Below are 23,288 nucleotides of genomic sequence, written 5' to 3'. Positions count from 1 at the left end.
GAGTATACGTACTTGTGCACTACATTCAAGTACTTGGGAATGCAAAAGTATGAGTAAAATGACAAAATTTAAAATTGGTTAGCCATTAAGTGGTATCAAGAGCAAGGTTTGAATATGACCATTTCATACTGCAACTTTCAATTCCCTTTCCTTTTTTTTGTGTATATATATATATATATATATATATATATATATATATATATATATATATATATATATATATATATATATATATATATATAAGAAAAAATTATATATATAAAAAAGTCAAATTCTAGTAGTGATAAGCTTGTGATTGCTCATATTTTTTTATTTGCCACCACATTCTTATTTTCTTTGTTAATTTACTTTGTCTTGTTTATTTCTTCTTTATTTCCTTGTTTTATTTCCATCTTTCTTTCATTTCCAGTCTTTTGAGTATTTATCAATTAAAATTTGTTTTTCTTATGTGATTGAATTTGGTTTCTTTAAAGAACTAAAAAGAGCAATTGAGTCAAATTTGAGTGAAACACGTGAGGATAATTATTGTTATTGTTTCGTGATTAACCATGTCAAATTCAGGTGGTGATGGTAGCCCTCGTCAAGTTGAAGCTAATAGATTGTTGTTGAAAGCTATCACTACTAAAATGAGAGAGATTATGATAGAAAAAAAAGAGGCAATACACGCAAGGATTAATCATTTAGAAAATCTACAAAATAATACGGATAAGGAGGAAAGATTATGAAGAAGAAGAGCAAGAAGGCCTAAAGAGGAATGGTTTAGTGGTATCAAAATTAAAGTTCCAACCTTTCAAGGGAAAAATGATATAGAGGCTTATTTAGAGTGGGAGACAAAAATTGAATAAATTTTTACTAGTAAAACTTATACTAATATTCAAAAAGTGCAAGTTATTTCCCTTGAATTTACATAATATGTATTGGTGTGGTGGAATCAAACTATCAGTGAAAGGAGAAGATATGGAGAACCAAATATCAACACTTGGGAATAGATGAAAAGAATTATGAGAAGAAGATTCCTTTCCTTCTTATTACCATTAGGTCTTACATAATAAGTTACAAAGGCTCACTCAAGATTCTAAAAGTGTTGATGAATATTACAAATAAAAGGAGGTGTCAAAGATAAGAGTAAATGTGGAAGAAGATAATTGAGCAATAATGGTTAGATTTCTTCATAGCCTAAATTGTGATATAAAGGATATATTAGAGCTGTATCATTATGGGGAAGTAGATGATTTGGTGCATAAACCGATCAAGGTAGAAGAAAAACTCAAAAGAAATGGTCTAGGAAGGAGAACCACTACCACTTTCAATTCTCAAAGTTGGAAGGACAAAACACAGAAGGGAGATGTTTCATCATATAAGGAAGCCATGTTTGCAAGCAAAGGTTAAGTGTTTCAATTGTTAAAAAACATTTTATCACATGTCATAAAAACAGTCATGGTGATAGATGAAAGGTTACAAACTTCGAGTCCCAACACCAAAAAATTTATTTTTATTTTTTCATTACAAAAAGAGTTTGTCCTTATAATTTTATAAATACATTAACATTAAATTACTTATCACCACGGTTAGAACCAAAAATCATTGTGAATAGTACTTATATTTTAACAAGGTTTTGTTACCAAACATGGTGATATATATATATATATATATATATATATATATATATATATATATATATATATATATATATATATATATATATATATATATATATATATATATATATATATATATATATATATATATATATATATATATATACTTTTCGACAAAAATAAACATTAATTTATTAAAAAAACATCATTAATCTCATTGAATTGTATCTTGAAATTACATATTCAAAATTAATTTGGAGATGATTACATCATGTATCTCTTATTAACAAATTTCAAACATTCATAAATTAGAAAACATCTTTAATCTTTTGTGGATGATGCAATTTGCACATTACTTTTAAGGAAATCTTTTTTTTCACAGTGATTCTTTTTCCTTCGGTCATGTCTATTTTTTCTTTACCTATACGTTTCCACTCAAAACACTGAATCAATAAGGCCAAACTCAAACTCAGAGTGCGTTGGGCTAATTTGTCCCCGGACAAGCCCTTCTTCCCATTCCAAATGAAAGTAGTTTATTTGTCTCACCTTCTTTCTCAAATCTCTCAGACTTAAAACATATATGATCAATGCACAAATTTGGATCTCTATGAATGGCCCATGAATTGACAAGTAAAATTGTGTTTTGTGGGATATTATATTTTTCAGTTGTAAAATCTTCTGAAGAAAAATGAGGTATTAATAATGATGCGGCTGGATAAAATCGAAGAGTCTCATAAACAATGCTTTGAAGATAAGAAAGTTTTGAAATATCGCGCTCATCTACGAAGTGATCTTGTCCCATGTGAGTGTCGATCTCATTTTTTTCCTTCTTTAATATATTTGGATTATTTAGTAAATTGGATATACCCCATTCTTGGGTTACAAATGATATGTCGGTTCCTGCAAGTAGCATAACCTACAAACATTCAAAAAAATATCAATATCATTCCAAAAAATAAGAGAAGATTTTTGTTTTCTTGTATGCCTTTATAACTCAATTTTAACAGAGCATCAATGAATACATACCTCCATTGGCCCACATACTTTATTTCTATACAATGATAAATGAAATTATACTTATTCACTTTTTTTATAAAATTATTTTCATTAGGTGTCGATATTTTTAAGTTGGACGCCAATACTAAAGTTTGAACCCTGACTTTCACAGTTGTGTGTGTTAGTTTCTACTAGTTATTACCACTTCGTTAAAAAAAACTACTTACCATAATAAGTCCTTTGATGATTTGGTATGTGTAATATTTAGGTTGTGACTGTTGTTGTTTTAAGAGATGATCTATCATAGTATTAGTGTTCCTCTTTCCAAATCTATGTTCATCAATGAGTCATTGTAAAAATGAATCAGCTCTCTTACTTATCTTCTTAAGCCTCTTCTCGAAACCATCAAAATTAAACCACCTTAAAAACTCTAAAAATATTTCCAACGTTGTTAGCTCCTCATAAACTCACAATTTCCTTAACTATCTCTCTGAACAACCTTGCTTCCTCAATATAACTCACATCATAATCATCACCATAATATTGTTTCCCTGACATCATTCTCATGATGATGTTGAATTTCATTTCTGAAAATATTGACGTAAGTTCAACTTCTGAAAAATCATTGTATGACACTTGTGCTAACTTCTGTATTAGTCTCATAATCTCATTTCATCATATTTTCAAGAAGGAATTTGAACGGTGAGATGAGAGTAGCTCAGTTGTTACTATACGACGGAGGTTGCGCCAATGGTCACAATAAGGTGCTACTGTAATTGTGCTATTGTTTTAGCTAATATATTTCCCGGTTAAGAAATGAGGTCGGTTTGCTAAAACGATGTCGTGTTTGGTAAAACATTCTTGTACTATTTTCAATGATGAAACAACAACAACGATATGAGAACCGAACTAGAGAGAAAATATTTGTCTGTGTTTTCGTGATAAGGTTTGGAAAGTATGATGGAGTGGTTGTTTGAGTTGATGTATGTTTAATATTTTAAAATTTCATAAAAAGATAATCTTACCATAAATATTTTTCTATTTATTATAAAAATATTTAGTATAAATTAAAGGTTGACAATTTTCAAATTAATTTGTTTGAAATAAATAAATAAATAATAATATTTAAGTTTATAGTTTGATATTATTTAATAGGCCGCACAATTATTGTAATATTCTAACAATAGTAGAATTTATAAAAATAAAATTTTTCAAACATTCAAATAAATAAATCAACTAAAATAAAATATAGGTAATAATTTCACATTTTGTAATATTTTTAATCAAATTAAATTATAATTAATAAATCAATAATAATTTTTTATTTAAAATGGTCACACTAGTAGATCATTCAAAAGTAAAAAATTTCCTAACTTGCAAATAAATAAATCAACTAAATTAAAATATAGGTAATAATTTCACATTAATTAATATTTTTAGTAAAATAAAAACATAAGTGAGATAAATCAATAATGTGTTTTTTAATTGTCACCACAATAGAAAATTCAAAAATATAAAAAAGTTATTTTATTCGTAATTTATTTATTTTGTACTTTAAATTTGATATAATTTTGAATAGTACTATGAACATAATCTTTAATTTATATTTTTGAATTCATATAATTCTAATCATTACTTAATTATATATATATATATATATATATATATATATATATATATATATATATATATATATATATATATATATATATAATATATATATATATATATATATATATATATATATTAAAAGTTAAATTTTCTATTATGAAAAAATTTGCTAGAATTAATTTTTTTGAAAAGTACTGGTTACAAAATTTTTAGGGGCACTACAAAATCAAAAATTAATAAAGGAATGTAATTTTCCTTAAATAAAATATAGAGTAGAATAAATTCAATTAATTCTCTAGAGCATCAAGGTGTACAAGGAAAGTTATTAGATGTTAACCCTAGAGCATTATACACACCATGTGGTTGTCATAGTCTTAAGTTGACACTTTGTGATATTGCAAATTCTTATATTAAAGCTAAAGATTTTTTTGGAGTCTTACAACATATTTATACTGTATTTTCTTATTCGTCAAAACGTTGGAAAATTCTTAGAGACAATGTGAAAGGTTTAAATATTAAAGCTAAATTCTTAGAGCCTAATTAGGTTAGTTAGATTTAGAGTATTACTTTTAGAAATTAATTAAGATTTCGGAACTTAGAATATATTAGAATTTCTAGAAATTTTGAGTTTTAGTTAGTAATAGAATTTTCAGAAATCTTGATAATTAGTTTAAATTAGATTTTTAGGAAATTAGAACTAATTAGATTTAATTTATTTTCATTAGGTTTTTCATGATTATAAATTGATTCATTATTCTTCATTTGTGAAATGACTATTTTATCCTTGGAGGTTTATTTTGTCTTTTTAACCATATAAATGCACACTCCCTTGTGATTAATCTGGACTTAGGACATTAATTAGTTTTAAGTCAAGTCTTTGATTAACAAGTGCATGTTCCCCTTAGGAATAGCTTGTGAATAATTTTTAACCCTTAGATTAGGATTAGTCATGAGTTTTAAATCACCTAAAACCCTACGATTCAAGTTGATCAAAAGCAATTTTGATCAATTAAATCCTTTGATCATGTATAACCCTTACAGTCCATTCAAGTGATCAAAAGTCACTTGATCATTTCATAAGATTCATTCTAACGTTGTGGATCTCCAAGCTTTAAGACCAGTCTTTCATGCAAGATATCCCAGTCACATTGAGCAGTGAATTATACATGATACATCAAAGGTCAACACTTGGTAAAAACTATTCAGATTTTACGACACGAGCCTTAAGTAATAAGGAATGATGAGACGGAGTTTCTCCTACCCTTGTCTAGAGTGATTTTGCGTATGGGGTGTAGGCCCTACCTATTCAAATCATTTGCCCTTATTCATAGACTTTAGTGCACTGAGAATCAAGGTGTACAAGGAAAGTTATTAGATGTTAACCCTAGAGCATTATACACACCATGTGGTTATCATAGTCTTAAGTTGACACTTTGTGCTATTGCAAATTCTTATATTAAAGCTAAAGATTTTTTTGGAGTCTTACAACATATTTATACTGTATTTTCTTATTCGTCAAAACGTTGGAAAATTCTTAGAGACAATGTGAAAGGTTTAAATATTAAAGCTAAATTCTTAGAGCCTAATTAGGTTAGTTAGATTTAGAGTATTACTTTTAGAAATTAATTAAGATTTCGGAACTTAGAATAGATTAGAATTTCTAGAAATTTTGAGTTTTAATTAGTAATAGAATTTTCAGAAATCTTGATAATTAGTTTAAATTAGATTTTTAGGAAATTAGAACTAATTAGATTTAATTAGATTTAATTTATTTTCATTAAGTTTTTCATGATTATAAATTGATTCATTATTCTTCATTTGTGAAATGACTATTTTATCCTTGGAGGTTTATTTTGTCTTTTTAACCATATAAATGCACACTCCCTTGTGATTAATCTGGACTTAGGACATTAATTAGTTTTAAGTCAAGTCTTTGATTAACAAGTGCATGTTCCCCTTAGGAATAGATTGTGAATAATTTTTAACCCTTAGATTAGGATTAGTCATGAGTTTTAAACCACCTCAAACCCTACGATTCAAGTTGATCAAAAGCAATTTTGATCAATTAAATCCTTTGATCATGTATAACCCTTACAGTCCATTCAAGTGATCAAAAGTCACTTGATCATTTGATAAGATTGATTCTAACGTTGTGGATCTCCAAGCTTTAAGACCAGTCTTTCATGCAAGATATCCCAGTCACATTGAGCAGTGAATTATACATGATACATCAAAGGTCAACACTTGGTAAAAACTATTCAGATTTTACGACACGAGCCTTAAGTAATAAGCAATGATGAGACGGAGTTTCTCCTACCCTTGTCTAGAGTGATTTTGTGTATGAGGTGTAGGCCTTACCTATTCAAATCATTTGCCCTTATTCATAGACTTTAGTGCACTGAGAATCAAACAAGGTGTCAAGTCTTCTTCATACAAAGCAACAACAACTCAAGGAGCATCAATGAGGATTCTTCTCCAACAAGTTATTAGTTATGAGAAGTATCATGCGCCATGAGCCTTAAGTAATAATAAATGATGAGACGGAGTTTCTCCTACCCTTGTCTATAGTGACTTTGCGTACGGGGCGTAGGCCCTAGCTATTCAAAGCATTCACCCTTATTCATAGACTTTAGTATGATTCTTATCAAACAACTCTCAAGTCTCTCATATTTCATTATCTATCAATAATTTCTTTTGTCTCAATCATCTTGCTGTCAGCCCTAGTGGGCTGAACTACGAAAGCTCTGATTTTCTCATTTCATAGTGAGAATACGTAGGCAGGAGAATCTAGATTCTTCGTGAGCTACCTTATTTATTAATCCATCATTCTTTCATTAATCAATACCATCTTTTTGAGATCAAATACTTTTCTCCTTGGATTCCATAATCAATTATTTTCTGTGAACCAAGAGTTGTTTGGCTTGTACCCAAACACTTATTTCTCTTTGTTTCTGGGTACGATAAGAGTGGGTATGCCTCTGTCCCTCCACGTCTTAGCCTATCCTCTTTTTCTCTTTGGTTCAGAGTTTTTTCCTTCATGGATCCAAGACAATATTTCTATTTGATCTCAAATTGTTTGTTCCCCATCAAGTGATATATTCTTCCTTGTATCCAAACAACCCTTTCTTGTGGGTCCCGTACTCACCCTTTTACGATATTTGTCCATCTTGTGAACCAAGAGATGTTTGCCTTGATTCCAAACACCTAATTCATTCTTTTTGGTAAGATAATGCAGTGGGTATGCCTCGGTCCCTCCACATCTTAGTTTGTACCTTTTTACTCTTAGGTTCAAAGCCAGTTTGCCTTTGTAGGTTCCCACATTACCATTCTATTAATGCAAGTTATACTTTTTCATCATTGCAATCATATCCTTAAAGTTGTTTGTCTTTTTAGTTCTAGTTGCTTAGGCAAACACTTCCTTATCTTTCCTTTGTCTTCGTAGTTCCACGAACTACGAATGCTCTGACTTTCTCATTGCACAGTGAGAATATGTAAGCACGAGGATGCGAATCCTTGGCGAGCATACTTATTTATTCCTCCTTCCAACTTTGGGCATCTGCCATATCTTTCATAATCTGTCATCTACCTTCACTCATTACCACTCACCCCAGTGACACCTCGTTTCTTTGAAGCTGAAGTACATTTTTCTTTGAAATTATACACCCTTTTAGGAGATTTGTCCACCTTTGTGCCAAGAGATGTTTGGCTTGTACCCAAACACCCAATTCATTCTTTTTGGTCATGACAATACCGTGGGTATGCCTTTGTGCCTCCACATCTTAGTCAAGCCACCTTTACTATTGAGTTACAAATTTAATTCCTCCTATGGATTCCAATATACCATTACCCTTTGGTTTCAAAGTACACTTCTTCAGTCACTTGTTACCAGATATTCATTTTTGTGGCTTTGGTCACTTCATTCCATTCATCTCCACGATACATTCATACTCTATATTCATTCACTTTATGTGATACACCCTAGCTTTGAGCCAAATACACTATCATTTATGCTCCCTCTTGTGTCATCTTGTGAACCAAGAGTTGTTTGGCTTGTAACCAAACATCTAATTCATTTTTTTCAATAAGACAATACAATAGGTATGCCTAGTTTCCTCCACGTCTTAGTCTATACCAGTTTTACTCTTGGGTTCATATTTCACCCCTTGTTGGAGTTCAAATCATATAATCCTTTGGTTCAGACCATATTGTTATCATAATTCTTTTCATCTTCCACCACTAGTTCTATGAACTACGGAGCTTTGAATTCCTCATTTCACTATCAGGATACGTAGGCATGAGGGCCCTAATCCTCACTGAGAACTCTATCTATTTTCTTTCTTTTCCTCTTATTCTTTTGCGAGTAATCTTTAGATGACACCCATTCGAGCAAGAACAATCAAAACGGTTCCCATGGAGTAACATGAATGTTATAGGTGTTAATACCTTCCCCTTGCATACCCAACTTCCTTACCTAACATACCTCTTTCTTCGGGGTTTATCGATGTTTTCCCTTTCCTTCGGGAATAAGTAAAGTTCAATGCCAATTTTGTTGTATTTTTGAGCGTGCGATGTGTTCGGGTATATTTCCGCTAGCTCTAGTGATGTATGCAACATAAGTATCTTTTGATGTTAAAACCTAAAGAAGATGGAGGGAAGAAACTCCGATGGGGAATGATCATCTCGGTTAAAGAGAAAGGGCGACTGCCCCTAGCAACGCCTAGGGAGAAAAAGGAATGTAATTCCTAGCAATGGCTGGAACACCCAACTCTAATGGGGAAAATGTGAATTCAGTGACGATTCCTAGCGGCAACTGGAATACCTGACATCTAGTGGGGATCGACCAAGTGAATTCATCGATGATTCTTAAAGGCGGGTAGAATGCCTGATTCAGTCGGGAATAAAAGTTGGGTTCAGTGATGATTCCTAGCAGCACTGGAATACCTGACTCAATTGGAGAGAATAAACAAGGTACGATGATGATTCTTAGCAACGACTAGAATAACCAACCTTGTGGGGAAAAAGACATCGTCCAGTGACAATTCTCAGCAACGGCTAGAATACCTGACCCAACTAGGGGATAAACTTCTCAAGAAGGTACAATGACGATTCTTTCTAATGACTAGAATACCTGACTCTATTGAGGAAGATACAAAGGGGAATTTCAATGAGGCTCTACAAATGATTCCCCCATGCCTTAGGCGTGACATGGGTTCTTTTGATTAAAACAAAAAGGGGAAACAACAAGGGAAATTACATCTTGATCATGGTCACTTCAGGTACTTCCAACACGGTCCATTTGGTGGAACCCCTTCCTTCGGTCTTCATGAAGATCAGTCCTTTTTCCTCTTCACCATCTTCCTCCAAGGCACAAATATGACTGTCAACAAGGTGCCTGACAGTTGAGAAGTATTTTGACAATGAGAGCACTTGCCTCTTTTCAGCTATTGGCATGGGATTCTTTAAGTTTTGGGAATTGTTTCCCAAACCGGAGTGGTCCTTATTGTTAGGCAGCTCAAGCATTCTTCCCCATCCTTCGGGGTGTCCATTTATTATGATAGTCAAGGAATCTTTGAGGAAGGCCATTGAAAATTCAGCATTTTTTGATTCATCCTCTGTAGGGCAAACCATTTCGACGTTGACAACTTCAAATGACTGAAATGGAATTTTCTTCATTTATCCCTCTCCTTCAATGTATCGGAATGATGCGAGATAACTCACTACAATATCCTTTTCACCTTCCACGACCACTAGCTTATTGTCAACCAAAAATTTCAACCTTTGATGGAACGTTGAATTGACAGCTCCAACTCAGTGAATCTATGGTCTTCCAAGTAGGAAACTATAAGCTGGAAGGATGTCCATTATAAAGAAAGTGATGAAGATGTGTAGGGGACAATCTTCATAGGAAGATCTACTTCACCAATCACAGTCCTCCTTGACCTATCAAATACTCTCACCACAAGCTCACTAGACTTCATCACGAGTCCTTCAATGGTTAATTTTAAAATAGAGCCTTCGGGCATCACATTAAGAGAGGATCCATTGTCCACCAAGACTCTAGATAGAAATGTGTCCATGCACTTCATAGAGATGTGGAGAGCTTTGTTGTAATTTCTTCCATCGGCGGGGACCTCTTCGTCATTGAAACCCAAGCTTAGACTGGTAGCTATGTTGTTAACTACCCCCTCGAATTGGTATACTGATATTTTTTGTAGTACATGGGCAGTTTCCAGAAACTTCACCAAGGCATCCCTATATGCTTCTGAGCACATTAACAAAGACAACACCAATATTTTTGATGGTGTTTGGTTGAGTTGTTCAACAACTCGATAATTGTTTCTCTTGATAATGTGAAAAAACTCATCTACCTCATTGGTAGGTAAAGAATCTTGCCTTTACTGAGTACCATCAATTTTCTTTCCCCTATCTAGGGTCGAAGGACCGCTATGACCAATTGGAGGAGGTACGGGTGCAAAGACCCTACCACTTCTAGTGACTCCTCCAGTTCCGACTATACTGATTATCGGGTCATTCGACTTCATAGGCTCTTCTTGATTTTCTATCCATGAATGTAAACTGAGGTGTCATACACCCATGGGACTAACTTGGTGTCATCGTAGGGGAAGGGTGTTGGGACCGTTATTACCATTGGAATAATAGGATTTGCTCAGAGAGTTAACTGAGAGAGATTGTATGGAATTTGTAGTGGTGGAACTTTATCATATGGTATTTCGAGAGTGGATATGTCTTTGATTATAAAAGGGTGGTATATTAACAATATCCCTTGATTCATCAGGATCGGAATAGAGGACTTCAAGATTTCACACTATTGAGGATCCGTTAAGCATTATTCACAAGTCTTGGTACAAACAGGGAATGCGTCACTTCTTATTAAAATGTTCTTGATTTCAATAAGCAGAGTCTTAAATTCACTGGAAGAGGTTATCACTTTCCTTCCATCGTCCAATTCTACCATATTAACATTTTCTTTATTGTGCGAAGGCATGAGATTGTTATTTACATTCGGGCCGTTGGGCGCGAGCGTAATTTCCTTTGAATCAATTAGATCTTATACTTTGTACTTCAAAGATTTACAATTCTCAATGGAATGTCCGGGAGCTCCGGAATGGAACACGCAACATACATTTACATCATATCCGGGAGGAAGAACCGTTGGAGGGGGTCCTAACTCCCTTAGTGGTACAAGTGATCCTCTTAAAAGATGAAATTCTGGTATGCAGATATCAGATGTCCTAAGAGACGTTGAGACACTGATATCTGATCAATAACAAGATAACTTACATATAGGGGAACATAAAATAACATAACATACAAAGTTGTTAACCAAGTTCGGTGTACAACAATACCTATATCTAGGGGCTACCAAGCCTGGGAGGAAATCCACTAAATTGTATCAGTTTGTAGACCTTCTATAAACTATCTCCAATTTACAGTCTACACCCTAATCACTACCCATGCTTAACTTCTACCTAAGACACTCCTAGGTGTGAGACCCTTCTCACCTCCCTTTCAATCACAACGGTGACACTTCAAGCAATTACAATAAATTCTGAAGTCACACTTCACAAACACACTATCACTCAATGCTTAAAAGCTTATGAGTGCTTGACAATCCTTACAATCAATTAATACATTCCTACTAATATATCAAGATGATATTTGAGATGCTCATAAATAACACGTTTACTCAAACCCTAACTCAACACTTCTATCTTCTTTTCTTAGTACTTCAATTAGGTTTAAGACATTCTATATATAGCAATAGAATGAACTGGATTTGGACCTTGTACACAAAGAGAACCAGCTGCACAATATTAGGTTATCAATCAAAAGTTTCCTAAAATGCCTCAATATTTAGAAAATTGAATAAGTTAAAAATAAATTAGAATATCTGAATCCTCACTCATGGACGCCATATGGGATTACTGAATATTCCTAGAATATTCTATAATCAGTTAAACAATCAAACGTTACCAAGAGTAAAACCTGTTTCAGACAAGGCGTCGAATCCACATGTTAAAACATCTTGTTTAACATGTTGCAGCTAAGTTAGTTTTACCAAAATTACTGCCAATCAAAAATACAAGGAATAAACAATCTCCCTCTTTGGCAAATTTTGGCTAAAACAACCAAATACACCTCACACACCAGCACCACATCCAGGATAACTACATAGGTTTGAAAAATAGATCAATATCAAACACACATATTACAGAGGTAATCAAGCAATCACACCAATCAGAGTCTATACTCCCCCTGTTTCACATAACTAGTACTCCCCCTCAAGGGTTCCTCCATAGAAAACAATACCTATTTAACACCATACATCATAGGTATATGTAGCAGAAAAAAACTTCAATATCTTCACTCAAAATGCTTCCTTACTCAAGTTGATGTCATAACATCAAGTTTGACATCACAACATAGCAGCCCAACTCAAAACACTTCCTTAGTCAAGTTGATGTTAGAACATAAAGTTTGACATCACAACACAGCAGTCTAGAAAATTCTAGACCTCTATAACTCCTTCTTCCTTAAGCACAACTTGACAATATTGAGGTTAGTGTTTAGTGGTTAGCACACACAATACTCCCCCTTTTTAGCCATAATATGACAAAGGTAAACATTTAACGAAAAATAGATAAAAATCCAAATTCATAAAGTTAACGATCACACACAAGGGGGCACCTAAGGGTGCATAATATCTTGGTCACAGACCACAAAACATAATCAAATATAGAACAAAACAAGGTTGCAATCAACTATCTTCCTAACTATCTGAGTCAGCTAGTGCATACTCTTCTCCTTTATCTTCTTTCTCTTCATCAACGTCATTCTCACCATCATAGTCCTCATCATCAATTCTTTCATTTCCATCACCATCATGTACAACTTCCTTCTTATCTTCTTCCATCACAACCTTCACCAATGTCTCAAGTTTATACTTTGGTGTAGTGCTAGATCTGATGGGATCCTCCATCTCTTTACAAGTTTCCTTCAGCTGAGCAATGACACTCTTCTTGGAGGTGGCAGGGCCAGGTGCCTGAGAATATGTCATAAAAATGTCTGAGAGATGTGTTCCTGCAAAGAGTTTGTAGTGGAGTGATAAGGGAGAATCCCTTTTCTTCACACTATCAATGGGAAGCAAAATACCATGATGTTAATTTAGGATGATTCCACAGATGAGGGATGAAAAACAGATGGGCATTTTTACAGCAGTAGAGAAGGCTTGTTTCAACACTTGTTCAAAGATGTATTTTCTAAAGTCAAACATTGTTCTTATTCCAACAACATAAATGAATTTCCCAAGACCAGTGGAGATGGTTGAGGTGTGATTAGTGGCCCCCCAGTTGGCAGTCCCAATCCTATGAAGGATGGCATGTTTTACAGTCAACTTACCAGCAAATAGCTTCCTTTTGTTTGGCTAGTGTCTAACCTGCTTGGCCGTGATCTCTTTGCACACCTGATCATCAGTAACTTCTAGCTCAGCCTGAGGTACTCCTGTTCTTCCTATAAATTTATTGATCACAGCTGGGGAGAATCTCACAACATTTCCTCTCACATACACCTTACCATAGTCAGCACTCTTTGTATCATCACATCCATCAGGGATAGTCACCATAAACTCATTGACTAAGCTTTCATAGCAAGGGCCAAAGTGTGTGACAGTCTTCATCAACCCTGCAGCTTCTATAAGTTCTACTACCTCCTTACACTTAAGGGAATCCTTACCCAATTCCCTTTCCAAGGGTACCCTTCTCTAAATGACATACTTCCACCTTTCAACATTCTTCGCATAATGTAAAGAAGCATTGTCCAGTGGAGCTTTGGGCATAGCAGCATGAGGATTCTTGTTAGCAGATCTTTTTACATGTGTGATGTCCTAGACATCCTTTTTGACATCAAACCCGGATTCACTAGAAGAGACAAATTTCCTCTTTCCAGTAGGGGTATCAACTTTAATCCATGATCTAGTAGGTCCAATATGAGATTTTCCTATGGACCTTCTAGAAGAAGTACCTTTCAAACCACCATATTTTCTCTTCACTTCCCTGGAGGGAGAATCTTCAAACACCACTGCCTTTCCTTTACGCCTTTGCAGTCTCTTGGTAACACTAGGAGTTACAATATTGGTAAGGGGTTCTTCATCATAAGTTAGTTCTTCAACATTGACAACAAGATCAACTTTCTTTTTACTTATTCTCTCACGATCAGCATGTTGAGGAATGCTTTCCTCATCTTTTTCACTAGAGTCATTGTCAAGGCTAGATTCTTTTGCCAAAGATGTTTAAACATCTGGAAAAATGTCTGAGTTTACTTCCTTCAAAACAAATGTAGTAAACCTCCTAAGTTCCTTATCAATTGCACTCCTTTTCGTTTTAGTTGGATTCTCGGTGCCATCAACATGCATACTAGGCTTTCTTATTTTAGACCCTTTAGACCTAGATTCTTCTTCAACAACAGTTTTATCTTTACTGGGGAGTATAGGTTCAGAAGACTTACTTAAAGTCTTGACATTTTTAGCCATATAAGACATAAATTTATTCTGAGGAGGAGGATTAACAGTGGATAGTGGGGAAACATCCAAGACCAGATCTGTTGGGTTTATCATTTGAAGCAGTTTGTTTGCCCTAACCGTTGGGAAGGAAGATCCACTAGTTTTTGTTGGAACATGCATGTCAGTGGGTGAAGATTGTTGAGAGATTTTAGTTGACACTTGAAGCAGATGTAATAGGGAAAGGTTCTTGAGAGAGAGAGAGTGAGAAAAGATTTCTGGAAGAGAATGAGGTGTTTGAGTGGAATGGATAGTGTAGGTTTGTCCAAAAGGATACACAATGAGGTAACGGGTTTAGGTAAGTGTTTCTAGTGTAATGATGAGAGTTAAACTCTTTTCCGACACACTTAATTAGCTGTAATTGTTATAAATGCTCATTAACGCAAATCCCAAGTTTTCCTCTTAACTTTTCAAATTGAACTATATCCAAGGCTTTGGTAAAAATGTCTGCAAGCTGATTCTCCGTGCTAACATGCTCAATTGTTATGACTTTGTCTTTAACAAGTTCCCTAATAAAATGATGTTTGATGTCAATGTGTTTAGTTATACTATTTTGAATAGGATTTTTTGAGATATTAATATCACTCAAGTTGTCACAAAATAATGTCATGACATCTTGTGTGACATTGTATTCAATCAACATTTGTTTCATCCATATTAGTTGAGAGCAGCTGCTGCCTACTACTATATACTCAGCTTCAATAATGGATACGAATACACAATTTTGTTTCTTGTTGAACCATGAAATTAAATTGTTTCCCAAGAAAAAACATCCTCCAAAGGTACTCTTCCTATCATCAACACTACCAGCCCAATCAACATTACAATATCATACTAACATAGAATTTGAATCATGAGAGTACAACATTCCATACTCACTTGTGCCATTCAAATACTTTAGAATCCTTTTTACTTGATTGATGTGATTCAATTTGTGTTCTGCTTGATACGTAGCACCCACTCAAACAAAAAAAATTATAACTGGTCTGCTTGCTGTAAGGTATAGAAGGATGCCAATCATGCTTCTATATAAACTTTGGTCGACACTTAAACCTTTTTCATCTTTAGATAACTTTAAGTGAGTAGGTGCAGGAGTTCTTTTGTGACTAGAATTCTCCAATCCAAATTTCTTCACAATACTCTTTGCATATTTGCTTTGACACTGAAAGATAGAGTCTTCCATCTGTTTGACTTGGAGCCCAAGGAAGTACGCCAGTTCTCCTACGTACTTCCTACCAAACTCATTTCAAACTCAGATTGCATTTGTTTGACAAAATGTTGGACCATCTCATCTGACATCCCTCTAAACATAATGCCATCCATATAGATCTGAGCTATCATAAGTTTTCCTTCCTTTTCTTTGACAAAGAGACTTTTATCAATTCCACCCTTTTTATATCCATGATTGATGAGAAAGTCAGTCAACCTTTCATACCAAGCTCTTGGGGCTTGTTTTAAATCATACAATGCCTTCTTTAATTTGTACACATGATTTGGGAATGTAGGATCAATAAACCCTTTTGTCTATTCAACATACACATCTTCATTTAAGTAGCCATTTTGGAAGGCACTTTTAACATCCATTTGGAACAACTTGAACTTTAAAAGACATGCCATTCCAAGTAACAATCTGATAGACTCCAGGAAAGCTATTGGAGCAAAGGTTTCATCAAAGTCTACTCCTTCCATTTGGGTGTATCCTTGGGCAACAAGTCTGGCTTTGTTTCTGGTAACAACCCCTTGTTCATCAGACTTGTTCTTGTATAACCATCTAATGCCAATAACATTTGTTCCTACAGGTCTTGGAACCGAATTCCACACCTCATTTATTTTGAATTGACCAAGTTCATCTTGCATAGAATTAATCTAGAACTCATCAGTCAAGGCCTCCTTGATATTCTTGGGTTCAAATTTAGAAACAAAACAAGCATTTGACACAACTTCCCTTGATCTAGTGATTATTCCTTCATTTAGATTTCCTATAATAAGCTCCTTAGGATTATCTTTCTGAATTCTGATGGAAGGCCCTTTGTTAGTTGACTCATTCTCTATAGGTTCAATATTAGCATTTGTGTCTGCAACATCTTCAGGAACATCATTCATTGATGTTTCAACATCATTTGTGACATCAGTTTCGTTTGTTTAGTCTTCCACAACAATGTTTATGTATTCCATCATTACCTTGCTTTTGGAGTTGAAGACTCTATATGCTCTTCTGTTTGTATAGTACCCTAGAAAAATTCCCTAATCACTTTTAGGATCCATTTTTCTCCTCTGCTCACGATCTGCCAGAATATAACATTTACTTCCAAATACATGGAAATATTTTACCGTTGGCTTTTTTCCTTTCCATAGTTCATACAATGTGGCTGATGTGCCAAATCTGATATTCGGTCTATTAAGAATATAACAGGCAGTCTTCATGGATTCAACCCAAAAATGATATGGTAGTTTCTTAGCATGAAGCATGACCCTGACACACTCTTGAATGGTCATATTCTTACCCTTAACCACACCATTTTGTTAAGGAGTGATGGGTGAAGAGAAATAATGACTAATTCATTTAGAGGTGCATAATTCCTCAAACTTGCTATTCTCAAATTCCTTCCCACAGTCACTTCTAATCCTGACAATGCCACAAGCCTTCTCTCTTTGAATCTTTTGACATATTTCTTTAAACACTTCAAACACTTCTGACTTTTCTTTAATGAAGTTCAACCATGTGAACCTTGAGAAGTCATCAATAACAACATAGGCATACCTCTTTCCTCCTAGACTTTAAACTTGCATAGGTTCTGTAAGACCCAAAAGTTGACCCTAAGATCCGTCATGCTATCTCATCATATGCATTGGCTTTGGGATCACACGTTGGCATCCTCCCTACCCCTTATTCATTGGGTTTGAATTGGGAGAGATCACCAAGCACATTTGAATATACTTTTTTTCCCATTGTTTACTAACCAAAATACCAAAAAATATATTTTTGTATAACTTTGTTTCCTTTGTAGGTAGTGTGTGCATTCAGCAATGCCCCATCAAGCTCATATCTAGGGTTTGAGACCCTCAGTGCAAGGAGATCAATCAAGATATGGTTCACAATGGTTCTAGACATCATATATGGATCCCCATAATCTTCATTTATCATTTCGATCAAGAAATCATCAAGAGTTTGAAGCTTGTTTGCCTTGGTAAACCTAGTTCATCTGGGTATCTTTTGTAACTTCCTTAGCAAGTTTCATCAACAATTGGTCCAATATATCAAGTTATACTTCATTTAAAATTATATAAATCATATATGATCCTCCATGAGTCTAAAATATCAAGAGAACTTCAAGTTTGCAAGTTTGTTCAAAGAAGTTGACCAGAGAAAGTCAACTAGTCAAAGTAGGGGTTCCCTAGACCTTATATCCTACAATTTTTGTCATATGAAAATAATTCCAAGATAAAATTTACTCCTTATCACATTAAAAATAACTTTCATGTTTAGGTCAAGATCCAGTTTTGCTTGGAAAGTCATTTTGTATGGTGAAAGATTATAGGTCATTTTGTTTGTGCCTTAGTTAGGAGGTCAACTTCCAAGGACCATAACTTGCTAAATTTTTATTATATTAAGGCCATCCAAGTTTCATGATCAATTTCAAGATGTCCTATCCAACTTTTATTCTTTTATAAACTTAAAATTCAACTTGCAAGGGCATGTGCCAAGAGGAAAGATTATAGGTCATTTTGGGCCACTACCATTGAACAAGCAAATTTCCTCAACTTCTAAAATGCATAACTCCTTCATGAATAACCCAAATTAGGTCAAATTTGTGACCAGATTTAATAGGTTTGAGAGATCTACAACTTTAATGAAGGAAAGATTTCCATTTGAAGCTCATAGCAAAAGTTATTCAAGGTGTAAGAAGTGGATATTTGACTTGGTACTTAGAAACATTTCAATTATGTTTGATTTCCCAAACATCCACCTCAAAAATTATCATAATCCATGTTTCAAATGTAAAAGTGTTCAACATGAAAGTTGTTACCCTTAATCTCACCTTTCCAAAAAGTCCAAAATCACTTCATTCGGACAAGGTTTGAATGACTTGCACATGGTTACTCTTCATGGTTCCATTTGGATGAATCTCATGATCACTTCTCAATTACAAATGCATGGCTTCATGTTGGACTTCCAGTATCACTCATGATCATTTTTGGACCTTTTGACGTCATCTTATGTGCCTATCACATGCCCATGCAAACATGCACACTTGAATTACTATTTTTGGCATTTGAATGAAAGTTTGTGAAAATCAATTGCTAAGCCTTTAAATACATGCCTTACTGCTCAGAATGAGGGACACCTTGCCCAAGCTTTGCTCCTGTAACCTTCCCACCTTTAATAAAGGATAATCTTGAAGTTTTTCATTTGAAAATCGAGTTTCAATTTCAAGAATCCAAGCCATTTAAGCTCTCATTTCACCTCTTGCAATCAAGTGGAAGCAAGCCCAAGCCAATTGAGATACAGATTGAGCTTCATCACTGCAAACAGAAGGTGAAATTTGTTAAATTTTCTCTCTTTGATTCTCTCTCAATTATCCATCATTTCAAATAATTTTTGGTTGGCTGAAGTCCTATCAATGTAGGCAACAAGATTAAGTTGCTTTTAGGTCAAATCGAAGCAACTCAGTTCATACTGCTCAATTTTCAATTCCACGTATCTTTCAATATAGTGAGAATTGGAGAATTTTGAGGGCAGATTTAGATTCCTGGCGTTTTTATCTTCAAATTAGGGTATTCATTTTTTATTTTAGTGAAGGTTGATGGTAGATCAGTCTGGTGAGGTCCACCAGAGAAGATGACTAGAGCCCTAGCTTCGGTGGTGTGTTAGCACCCTCCCATCCCTTTGATCATGTTTAAACGTTTTAATCTGAACCTTTGATTTGTTTGACCATGTTTGCAGCGCATTGACTCAAGTCCAGTGTATTCCCCATGCGCGCGGCCATCAGACCCGCCACCTCAATTAATGAGGGAGATCTGATGGCCCTTGATTTTTCATAATTTCTAATTTTCTTTTAGTTACTCTTATTTCATTTAATTCATAATAAATCCATTTTTAATCCAAAAAATATGGGTCTTTAACCAAAAATCTTTAAATATTTTTATCTTCCATATTCTAAATTAAAATTATTTTTTGGATTAATTTTGGTATTTTTTATGAATTAAATGTTTTTTGTCCATATTTTTAATTGTTTAAAAATACTTCTGACTTTTTAAAAATTGTGAAATTTTTTATCTAAGGTAACTTGACCTTGTTTGACCTAGAATAAATCCCTTGGCCATTTATTTTTTGTTTTGATGGGATTTTAGGTTTTAACCAAAGTAAAATGTATTTTAATTTATTTTTAAATTTATTTTTAATTGATTAAATGTTTAAAAATACTGTTGAGCCGTTTTTATGGTCTTGTGATGTTTGACTTTCTGTTTGGGCCTTTGTCATGGTTGATTTGACTTTTGTTGAATCAAAACCATTGGATTTAGGGGATTGATGAAATGTACATTTCATCTCCCAAAATGAATGGATGGTTTTGATTTGATGAAATTCCTCTCATGATCAATTTGTGTTTCTACCTTCCCCTCCCTCTTCATCTTCATCCCTATTCTTTCCCATTCCCTTATTTGACCAGTGAAATCTCTAATGTCTAAAGGCTAATTGATTCATCAATGACCCTGTGTCAGATGAATCAATAAAAGTGTGACTGAGATATGTCCCTCCCTTTTGATTTTTATTTTAGTGTGTGGTATGTTTTAGGAGTTTGGTTCTTCATACCAAATCTCTAACATGCATTAACACCTATATTTTTATTGCCCGACCTCGGATATTTGTGACTTCTATATAAGTCCAATTACGATTGCTTAACATAGAGCTAAATTTGACCCTTAAGGCATATCATTCTAGTAAGTGAGATTGTAAGTCTCCCATTCTTCATGGCATTGTGTGGAGACTTGACCTTTTTTCCTTTCATGGGAGCTAGTGGCATACTTGTTGAATTATCCAAGTTGGAGCCCTTCTCATGGAAGATGTCTTGGTTTGAGGGTTCATACTTGTGAATGAATGGTTTAGTGTTCTCCAAAGAATGACTTAATCAATTAAAAATCACCATTAACTTTTGACTTACCATTGACTAACTTTTATTCATTATGCTTTTACTTTAAAGCCATTTACTTTATGCAATTTAAATTTTAGTCATTTATCATTCATTGCCATTTACATTTCATATAACTTGTTTATGCTTCAAGTCCTTTTCACTTTGCTCATTTGAGCCATATCTTGTGATTGTATATATTTGTTGTTTGCTTTTGGTTTTGTTTGTGGTCTTAGGACCTTAAAACATTTAATAACAAGAAAAACCCTACAAAACATTTGGTGGACTGTTGAACTTGATCTGAACTTTCTGGACATAGGATTAGGCAACATTCCCTATGCTAAAGGACTTGGCCAATGCCAAAATTTGAGACTGAGCTATTTTGAACTGTTCCTTCATCTGATGTAGGACTTGGGGATTTCTTGGGTTCATCTGCTACTCTGTCTTTGTGCTTAATTGTTATTTTGATCTTGTGTATGATGTTTTTGTTCTAAGTTGATCAAGGAATGTTTCGTATGATACATTGAAAGACAATGAAGACTGTTAGCTATTGGAGTGCTTGCTTGGATATGGCTATCTATATTTGATGCCTTGATCTTTATGATGTCTGGATATTGCTCATTGCTTATTGATTCTTGCTTGATTAAAGTCCAAAGGAAAATGGGTTTCTATAGGACATTCTTGTCTGTATGATTGCATCCCATTGGTCAAATCTTTTCAACTCTTAACTTTTAAATTTGTGCTTAGGATAACCTCTTCATCTCCTCCCACTTCTTTAATTTCAAAATCTCTCCCTCTTTTCCAAAACTTTATTTGCTTGTGATTTCAAACTTAGACATGTTTTAATGATTAGAAACTTTGGCCTTATGCCATTGAATTTTCAAACTCTTTCTTAAATCAAATTTGTAAATAAACTTAACTATATTGACTTAAATTTCAAAAGACAAAAAAAACCAACAATTCCATTCAAAATTTTGGCCCTTTTGTGCCTTTTCTTATTAAACTTTTCTTAAAAGAAATTGACCAACTTATTTGAATTTTTTACCATGAACTACGAGGTTTTGATTCCTCATTTTTATGTTGGTACGTAGGCATAAGACCGAAGGTCTTATCAAACACATAAATATAATCAATGAATTCTTTTCTCATCCTCATACTCTATTTCATCAAACATCATTTATACCAAAAACACATGCACACATAAAAAAGGGCTCCCTAGGAGTACCTAGGACACCTTGGGTGCTAACACCTTCCCTTTGTGTAACCTACCTCCTTACCTGTAATCTCTGGTATTTTATTATTTTTTGATTTGAAAACTTCTTATCTTTGGGTTTTGTTCGTACTTTTCCATTTTCCTTTGGAAACAATAAAAGCGTGGTGGCGACTCTGGTTTTATTGGCGTCAACTTTACCCATAACTTGGTGGTCATGAATTTACCGCTACAGGATCCATCAAGTTCCTATGAAGTAGCTCCAAAAATTTTGAGGTGGTCAAATGTTGAAGCTTCTTGTGAGACATCTTTGTTTGCTTCCCTATTTGACATTCACCACTAAGTCTTCCTTCATCAATTTTCAGTTTGGGAATTCCTCTGACTGTTTCCTTTGGCATAACCTTCTTCATACCTTTTAGATGTAAGTGACCAAGCTTTTGACGCCATAGCTTAGTCTCATCCTATTTAGACATTAGACAAGTGGAGAGACAATCTATTTCCTAAGGAGTCCACAGATAGCAGTTATCTTTTGATCTGACTCCCTTCATGATAGCTTCATTCTTCTCATTTTTTACCATACATTCAGATTTAGTGAAGTTTACTTTGAGACCTTGGTCACAGAGTTGACTAATGTTTATCATATTAGCAGTCAGTCCTTTAACAAATAGAATATCATTTAGACTAGGCAATCCTGGATAGTCCATCTTTCTAATCCCTTTAATTTCTTCTTTTGATCCATCTCCAAAGGTGACATAGCTAGTGGAATATGTATTATTATTCACCAAATTGTTTTGAAACCAGTCATGTGTCTAGAGCAGCCATTATCAAAATACCAATCCTCTCTAGCAGAAGCTCTGTGGGAGGTGTGAGCTATGAGTCCAGACATACCATTTTTGGGAATCCATATTTTCTTTGGTTTATCCATAGTTTCTTTTCTTATAAGTTGTGAAGCAGGTTTGGGATAGCCATACAATTTGTAGCAATAAGGTTGTATGTGACCAAACTTCCCACAAAGATGACACTTCCATCTTTGGGTCTTGCTATCTGAGTTAACCACTTGATACCCTTGCTGATGTTGGGGAATTTGATTTGACATATGTAAATCTTGTTGTCTTTTAGGTGGAACAAAATTCATTACAAACCATTTTCCTTTGTTCATTACTCCTTGA

The 23,288-nt window shown here is 34.1% G+C and overlaps 1 protein-coding gene and 1 pseudogene across 1 annotated transcript; both read right to left on the bottom strand.

Annotated features, from left to right (window-relative positions):
* Window positions 1-1,906: 1,906 nt before the first annotated feature.
* Window positions 1,907-3,005, bottom strand: LOC127131590 (cytochrome P450 81E8-like; annotated as a pseudogene).
* A 9,991-nt stretch (window positions 3,006-12,996) lies between these two features.
* On the bottom strand, window positions 12,997-14,754 carry LOC127131589 (uncharacterized). The gene is made up of 4 exons (XM_051060501.1): window positions 14,570-14,754; window positions 14,116-14,491; window positions 13,690-13,986; window positions 12,997-13,269 (listed from the first exon to the last, which is right to left on the bottom strand). Exons 1-4 carry the CDS (start codon window positions 14,752-14,754, stop codon window positions 12,997-12,999), a joined length of 1,131 nt encoding a protein of 376 aa, XP_050916458.1.
* Between the last annotated feature and the right edge of the window lie 8,534 nt (window positions 14,755-23,288).

The sequence above is a fragment of the Lathyrus oleraceus genome, chromosome 3, assembly GCF_024323335.1.
Source record: "Lathyrus oleraceus cultivar Zhongwan6 chromosome 3, CAAS_Psat_ZW6_1.0, whole genome shotgun sequence".
Lineage (NCBI taxonomy): Eukaryota > Viridiplantae > Streptophyta > Magnoliopsida > Fabales > Fabaceae > Lathyrus > Lathyrus oleraceus.
This window is presented reverse-complemented; position numbering and strand designations above follow the sequence as displayed.

Bases quoted from the DNA above. Each gene is read 5' to 3' on its own strand.
- LOC127131589 (XM_051060501.1), bottom strand. From the start codon at position 14,754: ATGGCTAAAAATGTCAAGACTTTAAGTAAGTCTTCTGAACCTATACTC. The intron at 13,987-14,115 runs GTCTAGGACATC...TATGTCATTTAG, and splicing joins GGTTTGATGTCAAAAAGGAT to AGAAGGGTACCCTTGGAAAG. The intron at 13,270-13,689 runs GTGTGCAAAGAG...ACATATTCTCAG, and splicing joins TAGAAGTTACTGATGATCAG to GCACCTGGCCCTGCCACCTC.